The following is a 24,331-nucleotide window of genomic DNA, read 5'->3' on the forward strand; positions in this document are numbered from 1 at the left end:
AACGCACTATTTCTTCCATTTGATCTGTATGATTAGGGCTGAGCTGGATTTACAAAAATAAAATCAAATTAGAGCAGAAAAATAAATCAATATATAATATTTAATAGTTTGATTTATAGGTGTGCCTTTTACGTACACTTGGTGACAGATGCTAGTATTTTTGAACATTTGATCTAGCGCCAAAAATAATAATGCAAATTAACCAATGTTGGAGTTAATCATTGACATATGCCAGGATGAAAAAATCAAATAATATGTGATCCACTTTTTATGTAGTATATTGAAAAAATAATAATTTTTTGAGTTTTTTGCATCCAAAAAAATGGTTTGTTTACATTACAAACACGACATTTAAAGGGTTAAAAAATGTGACAATTATTGAGTATTTGGTATTTTTATTCGCGGCTCAAGTTGATGAAATAGAAAAAAAGTGTAAAAGAATTAAAAACAAACTGAATGAAAATTTTTTTGACATTATTCCACAAGTGTGCCAAAAAGGCACACTTGGTGCTTAGTAAGGGCCTAGCTGGATGGGATACTGGAGGGTTAATAAAACAGTGTTAAATAATAATAAATAAAATATAAACAAAAAAGAAAAACAAAAAACAAAAATGAACCTCCACCATATCTGCATTTGAATAAATACCTAAAAATATCGATACAGTACTTTTTAATATTGATACAGTATTCTGAAATGAAATATCGTGATATATTGCAGAACTGATATTTTCTTATATATACCTTAAATACACTTTTTTTTTTTTTCTTTTACAAATTTGGTGATTTATTGGAGGTGGGTAACTTTTCCATAAGGGGGGTCATTTTTCCATGGGGGTCCCTTTTCTATCTGACACCAGTTTGATATTCTGAATAAACGGTGGATGAACTCACCTGCAGAGTGGACCTGTTAGATTGTGAGGACAGAGGCAGGAATAGCTCTGGAAGCCTTTGAGACATGTGGCGCCGCTGCTACAGTTGCTGTTTTCACACATGTCCACCTCCGCCTCGCACCGCTCACCGCTGAACCCTGGCTCACACGCACACTTGTATCGTCCTGACAGGTTGATGCAGTTACCGTGGATACATGGGCTGGAGACGCAGCTGTCCGTGGGGTCCCGGCACAGCGTCCCAGTCCACTCTGGAGGACACGTGCAGTGATGGAGGTCAAACAGGTCTTCACATACGCCCTGGTTCTGACAAGGATTGGGTGCACAAACGCTAGACCCCCAGCAGCCGTACCGAGGGGCTGCGTCCACGTTGACCCTCACAAACTGCTCCTCCTGGGGTCTGGGGAGGTTCAGCTCAGAGTCCAGGTGAAAAGGAAGGAGAATGCCTCCCATGTTAACAGGACCCAGACATCCAGACAGACCGGCTCCAGAGTCCAGGTTCATCCCCCCCAGGAAGACGTCTGCAGAGTCTCTGAGAAAGTCCAGACCCCCAGCTCTTATTGGGGTCACTAGTAGCTCCTCCTTTCTACCTCCATCCAGGTTTAAGATCCATGGGGAGTTTGGAGATGTGTGGTTCTCCATGTTGAGTTCCACTGTGTGCCACTCTCCATCACTGACCGGACCCAGACTTGTCACATGGGGGGCCGATCTGTAGACCCCTACCTGCAGGTCTAGGACCAGGTTTGAGTCCTGGACAGACACAGTGAGGAAGTGGGAGTCCTTCTGTGCATGCAGTAAAGTGGCAGACGACTGTCTACTTCTGAAGCTGAGGGAGACGCTGTCCAGGCTGCGTTTTATTTTCCCGTTACTGCGATAATGCAAAGGACGACTTTCAGCCCGAAACGTCACATTAGACAAACCTGGAAGACAGATAATGATTGAAAACAGGACTGTGAAGTTAGGAGGGTCTGTAAAATATTAACAATATACTATTTTTACCGGGCAGTTCTTTTTTTTTGTTTGTTCATGATTTTCACCATTTATTATTGTATCCTCTGCATTTTGCATTTTTCAATGAAATCATGTATTTTACATTTATTTATTTATTTATTTATAATTTTATTTTTCAAAAAGATTTATACAGAAAAAAAAGAAAAATAGCATAAAATAAGAACATTTGCTAAGGGGTGTACACTTTTGCCAGGCAGTTCTATATCTAAACCACTGCTGTGTCTTCATCATAATGGATCATGTATAAATTTAGCCTATTACTGATGTATAATTCATGCATGAAAGTGATCCATCACTTTGTTTTATGAATGTACCATATCCTCCTGAGACCAAAGAAAGTAAAACATTTGGTTTTCTTACAATAAATAACTGTCTTGATTGAAAACAGTATAAAGCAACAATTTTTAACCCATAAAGACCCAGTGCTACTTTAGTGTCTCTGTTTAACCTTTCTTAAAAGTGGGGTAGGAGATGTTTTCCTGGAGCATTTTCTACTATATTGCTTAAAATCCCCTTCACACCATGATTAGAACCAATTAATTAAATGCTCTAGCACAAAAACAAAAAAATTTAGTCACCTGTGGAACAGACAGGACTGAAAAACACCATCCAATCATTTTAAGCGCCCACTCGAAATGATTGAACGATGATATATCTATCAAACTCAACTGCCATTTGTCCCTCCCCCTCTGTGTGTACCCCTCTTCGTGCATAAATCGTGCGTTCTCAGAGGTTTGGAGCACTTGTACAGGAAACGAAGCCGAAGCCAGAGCTTGGCTATATTAGTTATATTAGGACGGAAAGTTCATCGGAAAACTGTTGAGTCACAAACATGAATCAGCAGGAAATGTAGCGTTAGCCAGATATGATGAACCAGGTCGGAACTGGGGCTGTTCTGGAAGAGCAGGGGGGTTGGAGGAGACTGAATGAGATATGCATGGATCGGGGCTGGAGCCAGAGCCGGGGTCAGAGCCATAGCCGGGGTCAGAGCCATAGCCGAGGCCGGGGCCCATGGCTGGGGTCGGAGCCCGAGCTGGAGCTGGACCCGGGGCCGGGCAAATTGTTTCTGTGCAGCGCTCATGAACCCTCGGAAACAAGCATTACGCATGCCAGTACTCTGGAGGCGTGGCTGCGGGGGACGTCTGAAGAAAGGGGTTTGGACTTTTGCAGTGAGTATTTTCAAAATGTAGCTGCTCAAACCGTTTTTCTAAGATCTCCTGCCCCACCTTTAAATTTTTCAACATCAATAAAAATATTTTTGTGTATTCTTTGAGCCTATGGAAACCAGAAAATACACAGAGTACACAGTGATTTGAAATCTCTTGAAACTATGTTCTTTTCACATTAGAACATAGATAGAGCTCTAACCTGCGTTTGTGGATGGTGAAATGTATTCAAAGACAATGATTTATAGAAGTTTTTCTGATCATATGCTGTGGTTTCCATTATAGAATCATGTCTAATTTTAATGCAGTGCTGCCTGAGGACCTGAAGGGCATCTATTATTGATTTTAATCTTTATTCCTTGTAAACAGAGATTTCTTTAGATTGTCTGAATCTTTTGATTACATAATGCACCGTAGATGAGGACAGCTATGTCATTTTATAGAACATTATTCTAAGGTATGGAGGCTGGTGCACACCTAAAAAGCCTTCAGGGGACAGGTGCGTAGGAGCATGAGATACGAGTGAAGAAGAAAAAAGGCATCCCGCACACTGTCCATTCAACTTGCACAAAACTTTAATATAGGATAGCAATGTTTTGAGAATAAAAAGACTGAAAAAATTCATAAAATTTGGAACTTCGACCCACTTTTCCCCAAATGTAATCAGATCTAGGGTCTCCGGGTCATTGTCAATCTATAAACCAAATTTAGTATGAATTCAACCAATAGTTTTGCTCTTAGAGTGTCAACAAACAAAAAACAAACAAACCAAACCAAAAACAATAACCCCTTGCCTCCCCTTCAAAGGGCAGGGTAAAAGCTAAATTAAGTGTTTAATAAATGTTGTTTGGAAAAGTGTGGCAAAGGACAACCTCCCTGAAAATCCGTGTTCGTGTTCACACCCTAAACAGACTGAGTACAAAACAAATACAGTGTGATCTGCTGTAAACATGTGACCTGTCCAGGAAGCCATGTCATCATTAACTTCCACAGGCATGTGGCGACAGACTTAATCTGACGAGGGATTACGACGTCTTAGAGGAGTCCCATGTAGGATCCATGCCTCACCTCTGTTCCCTGCTGTAATCAGCCACTCTGTAATTAATCAGCGCCTGCATAGGTGAATGTCCTGAAGGGAAGGCAATCTGGACTCAGGTCCCTGCAGCGGATCCACACCAAGCCCCAAAACGGCCCAGCATAATAGGCTTAGACTTCTATCAGGGATCCCACAGCATGCACAGGGGGCGGGCAACAACACTGCATGTTCACAATCTACTATTTATAACACAGATCATATTCTACTATTAGACTTTTTTCCTGCTCACACTAAAAATAAAAAGGAGCTATTACTATTCCAGCTCTGTGGCTGGAAAATGACCTGCCTGAGAAACTCTGCATCAGTATTTACCAACTTTTAAATACCTGTGGAAAACTATTTTTACCTCTGCCAAGGAGGTTATGTTTTTGTTGGCGTTGGTTTGTTTGTTTGTTTGTCTGTCTGTCTGTTTTTGTGCAAGATAACTCAAAAGTTATGGACGGATTTGGATGAAAATTTCAGGAAATGTTGATACTGGCACAAGGAACAAATGATTAAATTTTGGTGGTGATCAGGGGTGGGGTGGGGGGCACGGGGGCCCACTGATGGGCCTTGGCGGAAGTCTGCGCTGTCTTTTCTAGAAAAGCACTCGGAGAGCACAGACCTCTGCCAAGGCCCATCAGTGGGCCCCCGTGACCCCCCCACCCCACCCCTGATCACCACCGAAATTTAATCATTTGTTCCTTGTGCCAGTATCAACATTTCCTGAAATTTTCATCCAAATCTGGGGCACTGATCTGCCTTGGCAGAGGTCTGCGCTCTCCGAGTGCTTCTAGCTGGTTTATCAGGTTTATTTTCAGTATTAACCCTTTATCGGGCAAATGACTACATTGGGCGAAAGTTCACATGTCTGTAGCAGCAAAACTATTGGTTGAATTCATACCAAATTTTGTTTATAGCTCACCAGTGACCCAGAATAGATGTGGTAACATTTTGGCAAGAGTAGGTCAAAGTTCAAATTTTGTAAGAATTTTATTTTTTTTTTTCTTCCCATTTACTTATAATGGGGTGAAATTTCAAATGTCTATGAAAACATAAATTTGGTTTAAATTTAGTTCAGACTTGGCATGTTTATAGAAGCAGTTGATATGCTGGTATCACCACACGCACAGACATGATGACATCAGCTGGATCAATGCCAAAATAAGATACATAATAATAATGGATTAGATTTCTATAGCGCTTTTTTGGTCACTCAAAGCGCTTTACATTATTGACCCATTTTCCATTCGTTCTCACATTCTCCCTCTGGTGGTGGTAAACTACATCTGTATCCACAGTTGTCCTGGGGCAGACTGACAGAAGTGTGGCTGCCAATCAGTGCCTACGGCCCCTCCCACCACCACCACCAAACATTCATACACCAGTATGAGTGGCACTGGAGGGAAGGAGGGTGAAGTGTCTTGCCCAAGGACACAACAGACTGACTAGGAGAGAGCGAGATTCGAGCCGCCAACCCTTCAGTTATTGGCTGACCCGCTCTACCATCTGAGCCATGGCCACCCCAATACATGCGAGGGGCGGGGTTTGTTGTGCCTGGAACCACTTATTATTAAAAAGTGTGATGAATATGTCAGCAGACTCACATTCGAAGCCCTGAGAGCGAGGCTGGCAAACGGCCGACGTGGGACAGGGCGACAACGCGCACCATTTCACCTCCTCACAGCGCTGTCCTGCAGTGTTGGGGGGGCAGTTACAGATGAAGTCGTCCCACATGGAGTAACACACACCGTCATTGAGACAGGGGTTCACCTATGGAGGAAGACCCACCAGGTATTAACGGTGTATAACCGGAATTCAGATGAGTTAGTAGGACTAGGACTGTTCTTGGCTGGATTACATCAACCTTTTACAAACTATCTGTACTGGCTGATAGCAGTTCATGGCTTATTAAGTGGATTTATTGTCTTTATGTGAAAAAAGAGCAATAAAAAAAACACAAATGTGTGTGATCCTGCTGCATTTCTGTCATTTTACATATAACTGTTAGCACTGATTCACTACAAATTTGTTCAGTTACTGTTACACCATACATTTGTTTAGTCTCAAGCTTAAAAGAAAGAACTTTATTTCCTACTTTAAACAAAATCTTAAATCCAGACATTTACAGGCTTCAATTGGTAATTTTATCGAGTTTAGCTGCTCTTGTTTGTAACTGGTTTTACTTTTAATGTTTACAATTCTGAACATGTCTTAAAAGTTGATTTTACTCCACCCCCTGAAGGGCAGGCAAGGGGTATTGTTTTTGGTTTGGTTTGTTTACTAACTCTCTAGCAGCAAAACTAGTGGTTGAATTCATACCAAATTGGGTTTATAGATTGCCAGTGATCCAGAATAGATGTCATTAAATTTTGAGAAAAGTAAGTCAAAGTTCAAATTTTTTAATGAATTTTTTACATCTTTCTTTTTTCTCCCATTTACTTACAATGGGCGAGATTTCACTTCTATTAAAACATCAATTTTGTTTCAATTTACTTCAAACTTGGTACGTATATAGAGGCAATTGATATGCTGACATCAGCACACGCATAAACATGACGACATCAGCCGGATCCATGCCAAGATAAGATGCAATACATGCGAGGGGCGGGGTTTACTGTGCCTGGAACTACTTTTTTTTTTTTTTTTTTTTTACCTTATTTTACCACTTTATAACTGTGATCATGTTGTACTCCTTTATGCTTCATGTTCATTTCATTATGTATCTTGGCACCATGAAACATAAGGTTTTCCATGAATATGTTCTCCAATGGTTTAACCCTTTCATGCATAGTGGTCACTCCAGTGGACAGTTCTTCTCCAGCTGTTCTCTTGTATATTCATGGATTTTATTGTTTTAGTTCCATATCAGCCAACACAGTGGACACCTATACATCATCCCATACACTGACATTCATACCATTACTGTAACTTTGCTGTTTTTGATAAACCTGATCTGCACTAACAGGTTTGAGTGTAAATCAATTGCTTGTTTTTGTTAATAGACTGTAATTAACCATTTTTCTTAAACAATTTTTTTTTGCATATTATCTCCATAAAGTGAGTAATAACTAATATTAGAGCATGTTAAAATGTGACAAATATCAGATTAGCAGCATTAAAAAATGTATTTCATACTTTTCACACAGTGTATCAGTAAATACATGTTTCTTTGCTTCAAAAATTAAATGCATGATGTCCAGCTGAGTGACTATTTTTGCAACTCCATGAAAAAAGTTTAATACAAAATTTTTTAATTGCATTGTTTTTTTCAGGCCTAAAGAGGAATAAAAACACTCAGGAAAAATAACTTGATTAGGGTCAAAATTCGGTATTCAAAATCTCTCTGACGAGACATTTTAGAGGCAATTTGACCCACATTTTTACTTTTAAATTCATCTTTGCTTTAGTTGGACCATAAGGGATTATCCAAAACAAGGAGCTACTTTATGATGAAATAAATGTTGGCATGCCAATCAATTAAAGTTCGCTCTCTGATGAGACATTACTGTGCTTTGACCCATTAAGGTTCTCATAATTCATGCATGAAAGGGTTAAATTAAAAAAAAAACCAAATGAATAAAAGAATGAAAGAATCAATCAATCACTCCAACAATCAATAAATCAATGAATAGTGTGATTAGAAATAATGAGGTGAGTATTAATAAGTTGAAAAAATAAAATGAAATCAGTTCAAACTACATTTTTATTAGTTTAGTTATGTTGATGTTCAGTGATCCAGGTTTTTCCTTTTTCTTTCTTTTGCTATTTTGACTTAGTAGTTCAGTTCATTTTCTACAGGGTGGGGAAGCAAAATTTACAATGAACATTTAGTTGTTTTTTCTCAGCAGGCACTACGTCAATTGTTTTGAAACCAAACATATATTGATGTCATAATCATACCTAACACTATTATCCATACCTTTTCAGAAACTTTTGCCCATATGAGTAATCAGGAAAGCAAATGTTAAAGAGTGTGTGATTTGCTGAATGCACTCGTCACACCAAAGGAGATTTCAAAAATAGTTGGAGTGTCCATAAAGACTGTTTATAATGGAAAGAAGAGAATGACTATGAGCAAAACTATCACGAGAAAGTCTGGAAGATACTATTAAAGAAGAATGGGAGAAGTTGTCACCCGAATATTTGAGGAACACTTGCGCAAGTTTCAGGAAGCGTGTGAAGGCAGTTATTGAGAAAGAAGGAGGACACATAGAATAAAAACATTTTCTATGATGTAAATTTTCTTGTGGCAAATAAATTCTCATGACTTTCAATAAACTAATTGGTCATACACTGTCTTTCAATCCCTGCCTCAAAATATTGTAAATTTTGCTTCCCCACCCTGTAATAAAGTGAAAGATTGTGTTGGGACAATAACACATGTACCTGAGTGAGAGTGATATAGAGTAGATTAGCATGGTTACTTGTGAAGCAATTTTGTTATTAAAATACATAAATAAATAAAGTGAAAGATTTTGACTTCATATGACTGAATCAGCTGTTTCCCTCGCCACATGATCATTGTCATATGAGTTTTCAGTTCTTATGGTCTGCTCTGTAAACCACTCACAGCACAGGCGTTATCGCTGCTGCATCCTCGTTCCACATGAACCAGTTCCCTCAGCTGGTTCGACTCCACTGAAGTAGTTATGGGATAGAACTGAAGCCGTCTGGTGTTGACCCTCAGATCCTGGACACATCCCTTAAAGTAGCCCCCAAACGACGCAGAGGCCCTTGGATCTGGGAGACCCCCGACGAACACCTGATCCCCCTGGTGGGCTTGAATGTTCCTCACGTGCATCGTGGCCTGGATCTGGGTGGACTGGAACAAAAAGGCCATCGATGCGTCCAGTTTGACAGTCACCAGGTGGAAGTGGCCGTCGTTGACCACGGTCCGGCCGACCAGGGTTTCAAAGTTGTGGACCTGGACTTTGACCCTGCCGTCCTCCATCCACAGGCGGAGGTACTGGCTGGTGCTGTTGGCCAGGACGAGGAGCAGGCCTCTGGGCTGACGGGTCCGGATGAACATGGACACGGTCACGGCATCGCCTGGGGAACCGTCCAATGAGAAGACGGCGTAACTCTGCAGGTCTTTGTTTCCAAACCTGGCAGTGACATACTCTACATGGGCAAAGAAAAGAGAGTGGAAGAAGTCAGAGAACTATTTAATAAAAATATATATATATATATAACCTGCATGAGAAATGTCAGATTCAGATTCAGATTAGGATTCTTTATGGGTCATTTAAATGATGGGAATGATAAAATGACAAAAAAAAAAAACAACAACACACAGATAAAACACTTGTAGACAGAATAAAATAGTATAAAAACTTATAAAAATCTGTAATAAATAATATATATATATAAAAAAAAAATCCACAATAAATAATATATGAATATAAAACATATTTTAAAAATGTATTTTCAAAAATCCATAATAAACAATTTCACATCAGTATTTATTGTCTTTTAAATGCCTTTGGCAAAGTATCTTTTCTTTTTTATTATTAAGTCCTGAATTAATTTTCTGTACTTTTACTGATGTTGCATTTAAGTTTCTATTTTCATTTTTACTTCACCCATTATTCTTACATTTCACTGTCCCTTTTTTTTTTTAAACCTCTTCTACTTCTTTTACTCCTTACTATTGAAATGTAATAACCTACAGATTCCTAATTCGTTCTTCAAAGTAGTGTAACATATTACTTCTGACTACTTTTTAATAGCTTTTTAACAAATGTTTTTAAAGCTGAAAAGTCAGTCAATACTGACTATGTTTGCATGAAAATAACACTAAGGCTATTCTGCGATGTTCTGTGATATTCTGCTGTTTCCATCTGGTGACGGTCAAACTGGAATCAATGATGGGCTTTTGGTTCCAACCCACCACATCATATAAACATCTTCATTTTGTTCAGTGTCTTCAGTGTTGTTTACAAAATCTCAAGCTGCTGTTGTTTGGTGGGATTCAGATCATTAACACATAAATATTCCAAAAGAATAAATGTTCTGCATTCAAAACCTTACTCTATTAATATTATTTGCAAAAAATAGAGAAAATAAGAAAAGTGAAAGGAGTTATTGTGCATTATAGTGGTTTTTTTTTTTTTAACTATGTGATGTATTATGATACACTGAACTGCTGCTTTATGTGTATATTTAATTTTACTGCTATTTAACCCACAAAGACCCAGTGATACTTTTGAGGCAGTTCCCAAATGAATCTTTCTCTATATTTAACATTTCTTAAGTGATTTATTACCATTTATTGTAATATTATCTTCCTTGTTTTGCTTTTTTTTTCAGTGTAAATCATGTATTTTTCTACATTTAATTTACTGATCATGCAGATGTTCATTAAAGATCGGAGTAAAGTTGAGGGTTATTATATTGAAAACAGAAAAAACTGAAGAAAAAGTGAATTTTTCAGCTGAGATATCAATAACTGAACATAAAAATAAGTGTGTCCATTCACTGTCATTGATCCGATTCCATAGGTTTTACTAGTGAATCACTGTTGTAGAAGATGACAGTGTTTCCACGGCAACTACGAAGCCTCTGAACGTCCAAATGGGTCATATCTGATGACCATGAAAAGATGACAAAATGCATTTTACACCAATTATTTACATGTATTGATAGGATTAATGGATCAGAAGTTATTAAACATTTTAGATCAGTAGATAGTTTTAGTTGCCGGTGGATGTTTGGGTCTTTATGGGTTAAGGTTGGCCTGCTTTATGTACTCTTGGGAAATTAGATCTACAGTAATAAATCACACTGTATATGTGTAATGTTACTGTCCAGGTATATTTAAAAAGTCAACTTTTCATGAGATGAGTAAAAACTGCTTTCTGACTGCATTTCCAGCAGATCCTATACTGTTTTATTTTATTATTATTTTATTTACATTTATATTTATATCTACAGGGTGGGGAAGCAAAATTTACAATGAACATTTAGTTGTTTTTTCTCAGCAGGCACTACGTCAATTGTTTTGAAACCAAACATATATTGATGTCATAATCATACCTAACACTATTATCCATACCTTTTCAGAAACTTTTGCCCATATGAGTAATCAGGAAAGCAAACGTCAAAGAGTGTGTGATTTGCTGAATGCACTCGTCACACCAAAGGAGATTTCAAAAATAGTTGGAGTGTCCATAAAGATTGTTTATAATGGAAAGAAGAGAATGACTATGAGCAAAACTATTACCAGAAAGTCTGGAAGATACTATTAAAGAAAAATGGGAGAAGTTGTCACCCAAATATTTGAGGAACACTTGCGCAAGTTTCAGGAAGCGTGTGAAGGCATTTATTGAGAAAGAAGGAGGACACATAGAATAAAAACATTTTCTATTATGTCAATTTTCTTGTGGCAAATAAACTCTCATGACTTTCAATAAACTAACTGGTCATACACTGTCTTTCAATCCCTGCCTCAAAATATTGTAAATTTTGCTTCCCCACCCTGTATATTTATTTATTTAAGCAGGAAAACCTTATTGAGATTAAAAATATTTTTTCCATGAGTGTCCTGGCTAAAATAGGCAGCAGTACATTAAATAGTTCCAGACATAAACTTTCATACATAAAAACATAAACTGTTTTTAGCTTATGTAACTTAAGAATGAGGAGAATTTTACAATCAGCCCATAAATAAACATTTTATCCTTCAATTTAACATAAAATCTGAAATGAAACTCCAGCAGTTAGAGAAATAAACATGGACATGGACACATAAGGCCTGTGCAAAAATCTGGGACTATTTTTTTTTTGCAAGAATGGTTTATTTTATGATCATTGCATATCATTTTCAGGCACTACCTGTGTAGTGTGGGTGTGGAGTATGAATGGAATTATAATTTATTCTTTAGTATTTATTGTTCTTATACTTTTTATGGGTCCCGTTTTTACCTTGTGCTTTAAAATGTCATTGTATTTATTTATGTATTTATTTTATAAAGGAATCTAATCTAATCTAATCTAAAAAAAAAAATGTAGAGGAGTAAAAAGTGTGATGCACCGCCCTCAGTGGTGTTAACAGTTTCTGTTAGTTGGTTTGGTTCATTTCCTGTTTTATTTCAGTGCGGGGCTTTGTTCGTCTGTGTGCACTGTGTCTGTCTTGTCTGTGTCCTCCCTGATTCCCTTGATCGTCTTCACCTGGGGCTCATCACCTCTTTACTTTTATATTCCCTCCTCTCCTTGTGTCTGCTGTCAGTGCGTCTTTCATGCCAAGCTAAGTCAAGCTCTCCCTTGATCTTTTCCGGTTCCTCTGTGCTGCTTTGTGAGTCTATTGATTCCACATTTGTGAAGATCTTTCTGTTAAATTTTTTGATACCTCAACTGAGAAGATTTTTGTGTTAATTTTTGATACCATGTTTGTGAAGACCTTTAAGTTAAATTTTTTTGTGATACCTCGTCTGAGAAGATCTTTTTGTTCATGTTTTGATACCTTGTTTGAGAAGATTTTTGTGTTAATTTTTTGATTCCACGGTTGTGAAGATATTTTTGTTGCTTTTATATTTTAGTGAATAAATACTCAAACTAAGCTTGTTTTGTCTCTGCTCGTGCATTTGGGTTCAAGCTTTGTGTATTCATAACAAAAAAAATGCAATATTTGCCTCTGAGATGTTTTGGAGTAGTAAAAGTATAAAGCTGTATAAAATGGAAATACTCTAATAATGTACAAGTACTTCAGTGAAAGTAGTAAATAAATGCGAGTCAAGGGGAATCTCTAACTCGTCAAAGTCACGGCAGATCAGCTAATGAACCCACGTTTTTTTAATCCCTCCTTCAGCTGTGGCTGGATGCCTTCTAATTGCATGACTGAACATTGTTCTATTTCTACTGTCTGTGTAATCTCCTTTGCAGTCTACTGGCTAACTTTACCGTCCTGAAGCCTGTCTCTCTTTATAGATACTGAGACATTTCTGCAGAGACGAGACTGAGGCTGAACTCGACTTGACCCAATACATAATCACTTTGCATTAACGTGCAACAACCTGTATCCCTATCCAACCTGTGGCATGATCAGCATATGCACAGCTGTAATTGTGTTCAGCTTTTTTGAGTTGTCTTTAGTTTGATTTTGCACTTCTTTTGCTCTTGTGTTTTTGTACTTTGCTGTTGTAAACTTGGAATTAATTAACTAATAGAGGCAGATCTTATCTTTTATCAACCCTTTCATGCATGAATTATGAGATTTTTTTTCTGAGTGTTTTTATTTCTCTTGAGCATTAAAAGAAAAAACAGTGCGTTCACCAAAAAAATATATATGAACCTGTTTTTCATGGAGTTTCAGTTGGACACCATGCGTTTAATATTTCAAGCAAAGAAAGATGTATTTGCTGATGTACTGTGTGAAATAAAAACATTTTTAATGCTGCTAATCTGATGTTTTCTCACATTTTATCATACTCCAATACTAGTCATTACTCACTTCATGAAGATAACATAAAATGAGTTTTGTTAAAAAAAAAAAAAAAAAAAAATGCATTAATTACAGCCTAATAACAAGCATTTGATTTCCAATCAAACATGTTAATGCAGATCAGGTCTATCAAGAACACCAAAGTTACAGTAATGGTATGAATTGCGGTGTATGGGATGATGCAAGAGCGTCCACTGTGTTGGCTGATATGGAACTAAAACAAAACTCATACAAGAGAACAGCTGGAGAAGAACTGTCCACTGTAGTGACCACTATGCATGAAAGGGTTAATCAGAATATAGTGTCACGGATCTGTGTTAAAAATAAATAAATAAATAAATAAATAAATAAAAATTGCATTGGATCACTCTAAATCAAGAAAATAGTCTATTTTTTGCCTGTAAAAAAAAAAAAGTTTTTTGCAAAAATGAGCAAATTCCTTAAAACCTACATATTTTTTATATTTCCTTATTACCTACTTTGAGTGGGATCTTTATTTTTCTAAATATGGTTTTACAGCAACAATTACACACTACATCTTTTTGATATGGACTGAGTGTCTTATACTGAAAATACAAATTAAAGTAGTTAAATTATTTACTTTGGTTGACATTTGTGCGGATCCTCCTCTGCTGACGTAGTTTAGAAGATGTAATATATTGAGAAAGGTATTCATTCAGGAAATTCTGTGTTCAGTAATATTATGGTTGTTAAAAATAAAACATTCAGGGAAAACATTCCGGAGCCTGCAGCTCCTCCCTCTTCAGAATTACCTTGAAACAGAGTGCATTTAATAAGATTATTGCTTATTAAGTGGGTGTAAATAAGAAGATTGAACAGGATTGTGCAAATACTTGTTTGTTGTTAAGGAAAGAGAAGAATGCACATGGCTTTGACTTTTGTACTGTTAATATCATAGATTTAACTTCACATTTAGTCTGCAATTTTCTGTGCAGAAGTGTAATTCTTTGCAAAATAAAAATAACAATGACTCATCATGTCATCCACATATTGTATGGTTTGATGATACGGCTAAAAATATTATGAGAAGAATTTCACACATTTGGAATTATCACAATCAATGCCAAATCATCATTTCTGTAAAGTTTATAGGCTGGTTTTTATTTAGTAAAACTTCTGAAAATGTGAATAACCTGAACAACCATGTACAACCTGAAATTTCATAATAAAAATACATGCAATTTCAACAATATTATGTCCCAACTTATTATTAACACACCTTCCAGATCACAGTGGGTCTACAAATGCACAAAACACTTAGTAACAGGCATTATATTGTTAAAACTGCACTTAATTTTCTAAATTTCAGGTTGTTTATATTTGTTCAAGTTATTCACATTCTATTGTGAAAGGATAGTTTGTAAATGTAAATATTTTCATAATGTATTTTTACTTCTATCACATTAAACCAAGAGAAAAATGTGGACTTGTCATTATTTCTAGGGTTGTTGTGCTTTTATTTTACTTGAGATCACATGTGGTCTGTATGTGACCCCTGAACTAAAACGAGTTTGACACCAAAGATATTACACTGGTCAACAACAAATTTATTGTTTAAGTTTTCTGAGCTGATTTAGGATAATTTTGGTGTGCTGAATCCAAAAATCACATTAATTTTGCTCAATCAGGTCAACTTTCTGAACTATGCTACATATTGGCTTTTTAACATTTTTGCTTACATTTATGGACATTTTCACATCATATGATACAAAATTCTTTCATATTTTTTGCAATAAACGAGTTCTGAAGATTTTACTTTTGCCAATTTATGATTAATGTTTTTTTTTTAATATTACAGGTGAATGAAATGGCTTTGACTAGAAGATCTTGCAAAAATAAGCCTGACGTATTCTGAATACACCATTGTACCTAACAGGAACCCTGTTAGAAAATGATTTTTTTTCTTTTAAAACCTATTTTGGGTGAGAACTATATAGAAAATCAACTGATAAAGTCACAAAAATGTAATCAATTTTGTGAGAAGATCAAATTTTTCCAAATCAAATTAGCAAAAAAAAACTGACCTGATTGAGAAAAACAGATGTCATTTTTGGATTTAGCGGTACAAAATGGTCCTAATTCAGTTGAAAAAACCTGGACAACTTGCAAAAAACATTTTTTTGTAACCCAGTGTATTTAATATTTTTGCAAATTCATCCCAGGGGTCAGATTAGACCCTTTAGTGCGCCGGTTTTGGCATGAAGGCTGTATATTTGACAACCCAGCTGTAAAGCATTCAAAACAATCATGATATTTTTCCTGCGTTAAAATATGCACAAGTAAAATTAGGTGAATTAACCCATGAAGACCTAAACACCCACTGGTGTCCAAAATCATCTACTGATCTGAAATGTTTCATATCCTCTGATCCATTAATGCTATGAATACATGTATATAATTCAGGTAAAATGCAGTTTCTCAGCTTTTCGTGGTCATCATATTTGACCCATTTGGATGCACAGAGGCTCCGTAGTGAACATGAAAACAGTCATCCTCTGCAACATCAATTCACTGGTAAAACCCATGGAGTTTGACCAATGACAGTAATTAGTGATACTTGCTTTTATGTTCAGTTAATCAATCAATAAAATTTTATTTATAATTAATACATTTTCTTCTCTCCTTTCCAAGCGATACATATTGAATTTATTTTGTTATTACTAGTGTACTTGGCAATTGCTATATTGTCTTGATCACCTTTATTTATTAATGTATTTTCTCTGCTATTAGTTCCTTGTACACATAAAATATTTAGTTTTTTCTTCTGCTCGAAACAAATAAATTAATGAATGAATGAAAAAAAACATTATATAGTGCCAAATCTTAACAACAGTTATCTCATGACACTTTACATATAGAGCTGGTCAAAGCCAGATTCTGAAGTCAGTTTACAGAAATCCAACAGAGTCAGAAGTTAATGATATATTTGCTGAAAAACTCATTTTTTCTTCAGTTTTCTCTGTTTTGATAAAATAACCTTTGAACTTACTCTGAGCTTTAATGAACATCTACATGATCAGTGAATAAAATTTCGGAAAATACCTGATTTACATTTTTAAAAAATGCAAAATGGAGAGGAAGATATAAGAAATGGTGATGAATGACTTGGGGAAGAAAAAAAATCAATTGGAAGTTGTGACAGAAATAAAACATCACATTTTTAAAGGGCTCATATTTTGCTAAACCCACTTTTATTAGTCTGTGGTTCATTTATTTATGTTTTTGGACCCTAATAGTTCATAAAGTGTGAATTTGAACCCTCCAGGTGCTGCAAAGTTATTTTATATTCATTTTGGAAAAAAACACAAGTGGATTTTTACAACCTGTTTGAATTCTTTCTTAATTTGTTACATCTATAACTAGTTATGTTACGACATTTGCACATATAAGGTCAAAACTTCCGACAAACATTTCTCTGAGTACGACAAAATTTATGGGGCCATTATTGTAGCAATATTATTTCCAAATGCGTGTGGAGAGTTGAGTGTCTGTATTTCAATCTGTCTGTGCGCAGTCGGATTTGCAAATGTGTAAATGAATCTGTAAATGCGTGATGAGATTTGTGTGTCTGTACAACAATCTGCAAATGTGTAAAACAACTTGTGTGTGTGTAATCAGATTTGAAAAGTCAAAGTATTTTCACTACAAGACCCAGAAATACAGACAAATCATTGGTTACAAGTCAAGCGGCTTCTCGATTGGCTCTCTTTACACACGTGAATTTTGCTACACTTCTGCCGTGAGAGATCCACAAATGCGTAGCGGGATTTGTCTGTAAAACCAGGGTTTGTGTTGCAGTGTGTTGCGATGTGTTGTAGTGTGTGGCGGTGTGTTGTAGTGTGTTGCAGTATGTTGCGATGCATTGCAGTGTGTTGTAGTGTGTCGTGGTGTGTCATAGTGTGTTGCAGTGTGTTGCGGTGTGTTGCAGTGTGTTGTAGTGTGTTGCAGTGTGTTGCAGTGTGTCGTAGTGTGTTGTAGTGTGTTGCAGTGTGTTGTAGTGTGTTGCGGTGTGTTGTAGTGTGTTGCGGTGTGTTGTGGTGTGTTGCAGTGTGTTGCAGTGTGTCGTAGTGTGTCACAGTGTGTGGCAGTATGTTGTAGTGTGTTGTAGTGTGTTGCAGTGTGTCACAGTGTGTTGCAGTATGTTGCGATGCATTGCAGTGTGTTGCAGTGTGTTGTAGTGTGTCGCGGTGTGTCGTAGTGTGTTGCAGTGTGTCGCAGTGTGTTGTAGTGTGTTGCAGTGTGTTGCAGTGTGTCGCAGTGTGTTGTAGTGTGTTGCAGTGTGTTGCAGTGTGTCGTAGTGTATTGCAGTGTGTTGCAGTGCATCGTAGTGTGTCGCAGTGTGTCGTAGTGTGTCGTAGTGTGTTGCAGTGTGCTGCAGTGTGTTGCAGTGTGTCGTAGTGTGTCATAGTGTGTTGCAGTGTGTTGCAGTATGTTGCAGTGTGTCAGTGTGTCGCAGTGTTTCGTAGTGTGTTGCAGTGTGTTGTAGTGTGTTGCAGTGTGTTGCAGTGTGTCACAGTGTGTTGCAGTGTGTGCAGTGTGTTGCGGTGTGTGCAGTGTGTTGCAGTGTGTCGTAGTGTGTCATAGTGTGTTGCAGTATGTTGCAGTGTGTCAGTGTGTCGCAGTGTTTCGTAGTGTGTTGCAGTGTGTTGCAGTGTGTCACAGTGTGTTGCAGTGTGTGCAGTGTGTTGCAGTGTGTCGTAGTGTGTCATAGTGTGTTGCAGTGTGTTGCAGTGTGTCACAGTGTGTCACAGTGTGTGCGGTGTGTCGCAGTGTGTTGAAGTGTGTCACAGTGTGTTGTAGTGTGTCGCAGTGTGTTTTTCGTACCCTCTGTGCAGTCGGTGCCTTCATACGGTCTGTGACATTCACAGCTGTAGCTCCTCCACCCGAGGCTGACGCAGCGGCCTCGGTTTTGACACGGACTCTCCATGCACTTGTCTCTGTCGCTGCATCCCAACGTCACATTTGCCTGGAAATCGGCCTGGCTCCTGACAGGCACCACCAGACGAGAACCCACAAACACGTCTCTGAAGCAGCCCAGGAAACCAGGTGGGTGGTCTGCCACATCCTCTGGGTCCCAGCCCCCCTCCACTGCCCCGAAGAACAGGCTTTGCTGCACTGTTCCCGGTTTGGGGAGGGCGGGGGCTTGTTCAACCAGCTGGACCTCAGTGCCTGTGTTTCTTGTGCAGTTTCCTTCAGTGCAAATGAGGCGGATTAGACTGATGGAACCACTGAGAGATGCTTCCACTGTGTGCCACATGCTGTTGGACAGGTTCTGTGGAAGCGGCTCCTGGACCAGGGTTCTGGATCCTTGACCTCTGCGACTCTGGAGGCACAGATACCCATCTCTGAGCTCGACACTAAGGAGAAGGTCACCTGTTCTGTGCTGTAAGAGGGTGCCCACCAGCCTAGCTGTCCTGAAGCTGAATGTAACATTAACAGGGGCTTGTGGATCCAGAAAGTGGGTGTCTATGTACATATAACCCCGGGACTCGAATGAAAACACAGTGGGTGTCTGGCATGTCGGGCCTGTGAATCCAGCAAGGCAGAGGCATGTGTAAGTGTGTTCACCGTCGACAAGCAGAGGGGAGCATATTCCTCCGTTCACACACTGGTTGGCGTCGCAGCCGGAAAGTGCGACGGTGCAGGTGTCGCCCCCGTACAGACGCCCGTTTTGGCTCTGCCGGGAGCAAAGGCATCTGGAACCTCCACTGTGGCTCTCACATACGCCACCGTTTTGGCACGGCCGCTCTTCACAGCCAGTTATGTTCTTGTCTGAGAGAGTCCCTAAAAAGACAAATCCAACCCATTATGACATTTGTCAAAAAAAACCCAAAAAAAAACAAAACAAAAAAAAAACAAAACAGTCCGATTAGAAACAGCTAAATATGACTAAAGATAACGAACTGTATTTTAGGATATTACAGAAAAAGAAATCTGACTGTAGGAGCTGTTTGTCTATTTAGTTTTTTGTTCAAAGTTAATATATTTTTTTGCTTACTAATTTAGTTTTTTTTGCTAATTGTTAATTTTTTGTTTGTTTTTTGTTTGTTTAATATTTAGAATATTTTTTTTTTGATTTTCATGGTTATTACTTTCATTCTTTAGTATGTGGCACCTTTTGGTTTTGTGTTTTCTTATTGGTTTAGACCATGGGCACCTGGGTGGGCCTATGTTTTTTTTTTACTAGACAGACAGACAGACAGACAGACAGGATGAGCAGGACAGACAGCACAAAAGGCCTTGGTTGTTGTTTACCTGCATGAATCCTGAAAATAAACCTTTTGAAATACATGTATGGTATGGATATTTTGTTTTTGACTGCGTAAACCACAAACCCATGGTGCATCCAGTGGTTATTTGAATTATGTTAAAGTCCTAAGTTCAGTCACTTTTAAGTTGATTTAAATTTGATGACAAACAGCCGCGACACTGACATTATGATAGTCAAGTTTTGCTTAGTGAAATGTTTGTGTAAGTTGTCATTTGCCCCGGTCACTGTTTATCCTTAATAGTTTTTCAGTTTTGTTCTTGAAAATGTTTCTGATGATGAATATGAAAATGAATAAATATGAATATGAAGTCTCTTGGATGAAAAAAAAAAAAAAAAACTGTCTGGTTGAACTTCAAAAAAACTATGAAGGATTTTGCTTGACTAGATTTCTGAAAACTAGAATAAAGGTTTAATCCTGTGGTTCCCAACCTTTTTTGGCTTGTGACCCCATTTTAACTGGCAACCCCAGATATTTCAAAACACAGACATTTTTTTGCTAAAATTAATTTGTTTGTGATCATGTAATAGTTTGTTATACTATGTTCCAAATAAACATTAATTTTAGATGACATTTAGTCTATATAATGTATATTATTATGGACGGAGGCAGTAAATCCAGGTGTAGATTACTGCACAAAGGGAGAATTTGATTTTCCTTGGTCAGGATATGTACAGTCAGTCCAGCTGTGATTTACAAGGCTGACAATTAATACTGAACAAACAAGAACTGAAACTATGAATTATGAAAGAGCTGCAACATCTGAAACTGACCACAATGAACATTTGACAGATAAACAGAACCACAGTGCTGCAGTTTCAGCTTCAGTTTGTCATGTCTTTTATGGATTGGGATTGTCTCTGTCAACTCACCATATATTTTTTATTAGTAACTTTTTATTGTTATTTAAATCAATTAGTAGAAATTTCAGGCGGCCCCATTTGAGTTACAGGTGACCCCACATAGGGTCCTGACCCCACAGTTGAAAAACACTGTTTTAACCATTTAATAACATAAAAAAACAGTAACAAAAAAACTTGCCCAAATTTAAGAATTCTGAATTTTAGAAATTTATACTTTAACCCATAAAGACACAAAACACCATTGGCACCCAAAACCATCTACTGATGATCTACCTGTTGATCCACTATCAATACATGTAAATAATTGGTGTAAAATGCAGTTTATCATCTTTTGATGGTCATCAGATATGACCCATTTGGATGTTCAATGGCTCCGTAGTTACCATGGAAACACTGTCATCTTCTACAACATTGATTCACCAGTAAAACCCATGGAGTTGGATCAATGACAGTGGATGGAGACACTTGGTTTATGTTCAATTAATAATATATTTGCTGAAAAATTCACTTTTTCTTCAGTTTTCTCTGTTTTGATGTAATAACTTTTGAATCTACTTTGGGTTTTCATGAACATCTCAATTAAATATGGGGAATTAAATATTGGAAAATACATGATTTACAGTGAAAAATGCAAAATATAGAAGACAATATTATAATAGATGGTGATAAATTGCTTAAGAAAGGTTAAAGAGAGAGAAAAATTCACTTGAGAACTGACACAAAAGTAGAAATTGATCTTTATGGGTTAAAATAATTTTTTTTCTAAAAAGGTGTGTTGGTTACTACCTAGAACATCTTACTGAGACAAAGTTGCATATGTGTATATTTGTTATTTTTCTGATTGAAGAACTTCATCAAAAGGATTAAATCTCATGTGCTAAAAACTCTGCTTTTTTTTTTTTAAATACTTTGTTTAAATTCCTTTTTTTTGCAGTAGCAGTTATAATGTCTGAATGTGTAATGCCTACACAGCACTGAAGCATAATAAAAATATATACATTACAAAATACTAGTTGAAAATGCAATAAGAAATGGAACTGTTTTCATTCATTTGATTTCGAGATCTACAGTCTAACCTGAATTAACACTAGAACATAGTGATTTTAAAGCAAAACCACAAAAACAAATTTAACTATTCTCTTTGTAATCATAAACATTTTGATTACTCATTTAATTATATTATTTTTAGCAGTAACTGTTAGGGATAACAGTTATAATTTCTTTATAAAGCTTCCAAACTGTAAATATGGCATGAAACGGAAATTTACAGCACATGAACAGTGCTGTTGTGTATTTTACTCCACAATTTTTGAGCATCAGAGCTAAAAGAATATTTGTAAATGTAAAAAAAAAAAAATCAGATAAGACTCTACTGAAACAACACCTACACATTTACTAATATTAAAGATCCAAAGATTACCTGCATAAAGCAACCATAATATCCAAACGTGCACAGTGAATGTCAACATTGTCCTTTCCAAATCCTCAAAACTGGAAGATATTTGGTAAAATCTTCATGTTATATCAACTACAGGCGGTGAATACTTGTGTGCAGCTCCATCTTCATCCTACTCCTCAGTACATGTGTGTGTTCAGTGAAATGCTTGGGAGCGCTGCAAGCCAGATAGGAGGGATTAAGCTAATGCACTTACGCTGACTTACACATTAAATGTGCTGGCAAAGGGAGGGGTTCTGGAGGCTAATTTGAGCAACTGCACACATCTTTCCTGGTGTGAACGGTAAAATACGCTGAAGTGACAACTGAGGTGACGGTTAATAAGTTTTTCCACAAACGGTCCATTAGCATAAGCACAAAATGCAGATTAGTTTCTATGTTTTTTGTACAACTCTAGTCCTATGTTACAGAATATTACATCAAAAATCTGAAGATGTATGGCAATCTATACTTCACAACATTCACTCATCCTCAATCTGTTTAAGACACAGAGTAATTCAGTTCACAGTGGTTCACAGACTGCATTGGTCGAATGTGAAGTTGACAAAAATTAAATCGGACTTGAATCCTACTTGAGATCGTTGTGAAGCTGAACCGGCCACACTGTCTCAAATGTTCTGGTTTTGTTCAAAACTGAAAAACTTTTGTCAGTCTATATTTAAATTTCTTTCTGATGTAACAGGGTCTCATATTGAACCTGAGGTAACAATTGCAATATTTGGCATTACATCACATTCTTTTCATTTGAACCAAAAATCTAATTGCCTTCACCACTCTTCTAGCTCGTAGACTAATACTACTAAAATGGAAAGATAAACAACCTCCAACATTTAAATCTTTGTTTCTAGATCTTTTACATCATTTAACATTGGAAAAAAATCAGATATTCTATAAGAGGATGTGCCAATAAGTTTTTCAGAACCTGGCAACCTGTTCTGAATCACATAAAAAGGTAGAGCCCTCACTTATTCCACAATAGTCTTATTAAGTCTGTGACTAATATCCGTATTCCTTATTTATTTATTATTCTTATAGTCAATAATCCTTTTTTTGTGCAACAGGGTGGGAATGTTCATGGGTTTGGGTTTAAAAACAAAAAAGAACAATGACTGTATTATACTTTTCTGTGACTTGATATGTAATAAAAAACACTTTGAACAAAAAAAAAAAAAAATCAATGAAGCACACACCTCCTAAAAAATGTAGTTTTATTTGACTTATTTTTCTGATCATCTTGGGGTACTCTTTACATAAACAGATACACGTGTGCATTCCCACATGTACTAGCGTGTGTTTCAGTGGAAGACTTTTGGCCCCAGCAGGTGGTTGGACAAAAGCCTAGTTTTTGAGGTCATTGCGTCTATAATGGGAAGTCTCTTTGTCATGAAAGTCCTCTGGCATCTTGACGAATACGGTAGTTTGTCTTGTCATGGGGTGTCCTTCAATTATTCAGTTATAGGCTTACTAATGGTTTAACTGCTGTTTTTAGTCGTACTATTTTAAAATTTGTACAGTTGAGGACAATGTTGTTTTCAGCGTTGGAAGAAGATGCGATTGGTTATTTTTGTAGTTATTTATTCCCTGTTGGTGCCATGGAAACAAAGAAATCTTCATCATGAAAAGTAATTCACCTTTTTTATTTTTTTATTTTTTGTCTTTAAGGCCTTCATCACACTATATTTAATACTTGTATGTCCATATATGATGCTAGTCGATAAGGCCAATATATGTGCATATTGTGCAGAAAATTGGTTCTTGTCAGTGTTTTATAATTATATGTGATGAATTCGGATACATTTTTATTATGTATGTTTCAAATTACTGCTGTACAACATTAAAACTGGGCTCACTTCAACTACTTTATAAGCAGTTGCGAAGTATAACCCGCACCGACGCATCATATTACATAATATATTTACTGCTGCACGTATTTCCCATATATGCAGATCGTCTCTTAATACAAAGACTGAGAAATGCATATGTGAGGCCATTATAACTTTACTGAACCTACAAATCTAATATTGACCTAATTCTGTACACTTACAACTATACGTATACTTTTTATAATGATTAAAATGAGTGACAGCAAAATTAATTACCATAAGTTGTTGCAGGAAAACATATCAATAGAATTTAAACTG

At 36.9% G+C, this 24,331-nt stretch overlaps 1 protein-coding gene across 1 annotated transcript in view; it reads right to left on the reverse strand.

Annotated features, from left to right (window-relative positions):
* The window catches only part of LOC115437056 (protein crumbs homolog 1-like), a 31,885-nt gene extending 9,545 nt beyond the window's left edge, over window positions 1-22,340 (reverse strand). Inside the window, exons 1-5 of the mRNA XM_030160134.1 lie at window positions 22,155-22,340; window positions 18,427-19,386; window positions 8,713-9,263; window positions 5,747-5,912; window positions 892-1,807 (exon numbers count right to left, since the gene is read on the reverse strand). Of these exons, the coding sequence (XP_030015994.1) occupies window positions 892-1,807; window positions 5,747-5,912; window positions 8,713-9,263; window positions 18,427-19,386; window positions 22,155-22,203 (2,642 nt within the window). The 5' untranslated portion in view covers window positions 22,204-22,340. The remainder of the gene's footprint in view (window positions 1-891; window positions 1,808-5,746; window positions 5,913-8,712; window positions 9,264-18,426; window positions 19,387-22,154) is intronic.
* Between the last annotated feature and the right edge of the window lie 1,991 nt (window positions 22,341-24,331).

The sequence above is a fragment of the Sphaeramia orbicularis genome, chromosome 17 (genome assembly GCF_902148855.1).
Source record: "Sphaeramia orbicularis chromosome 17, fSphaOr1.1, whole genome shotgun sequence".
NCBI classification, from domain to species: domain Eukaryota; kingdom Metazoa; phylum Chordata; class Actinopteri; order Kurtiformes; family Apogonidae; genus Sphaeramia; species Sphaeramia orbicularis.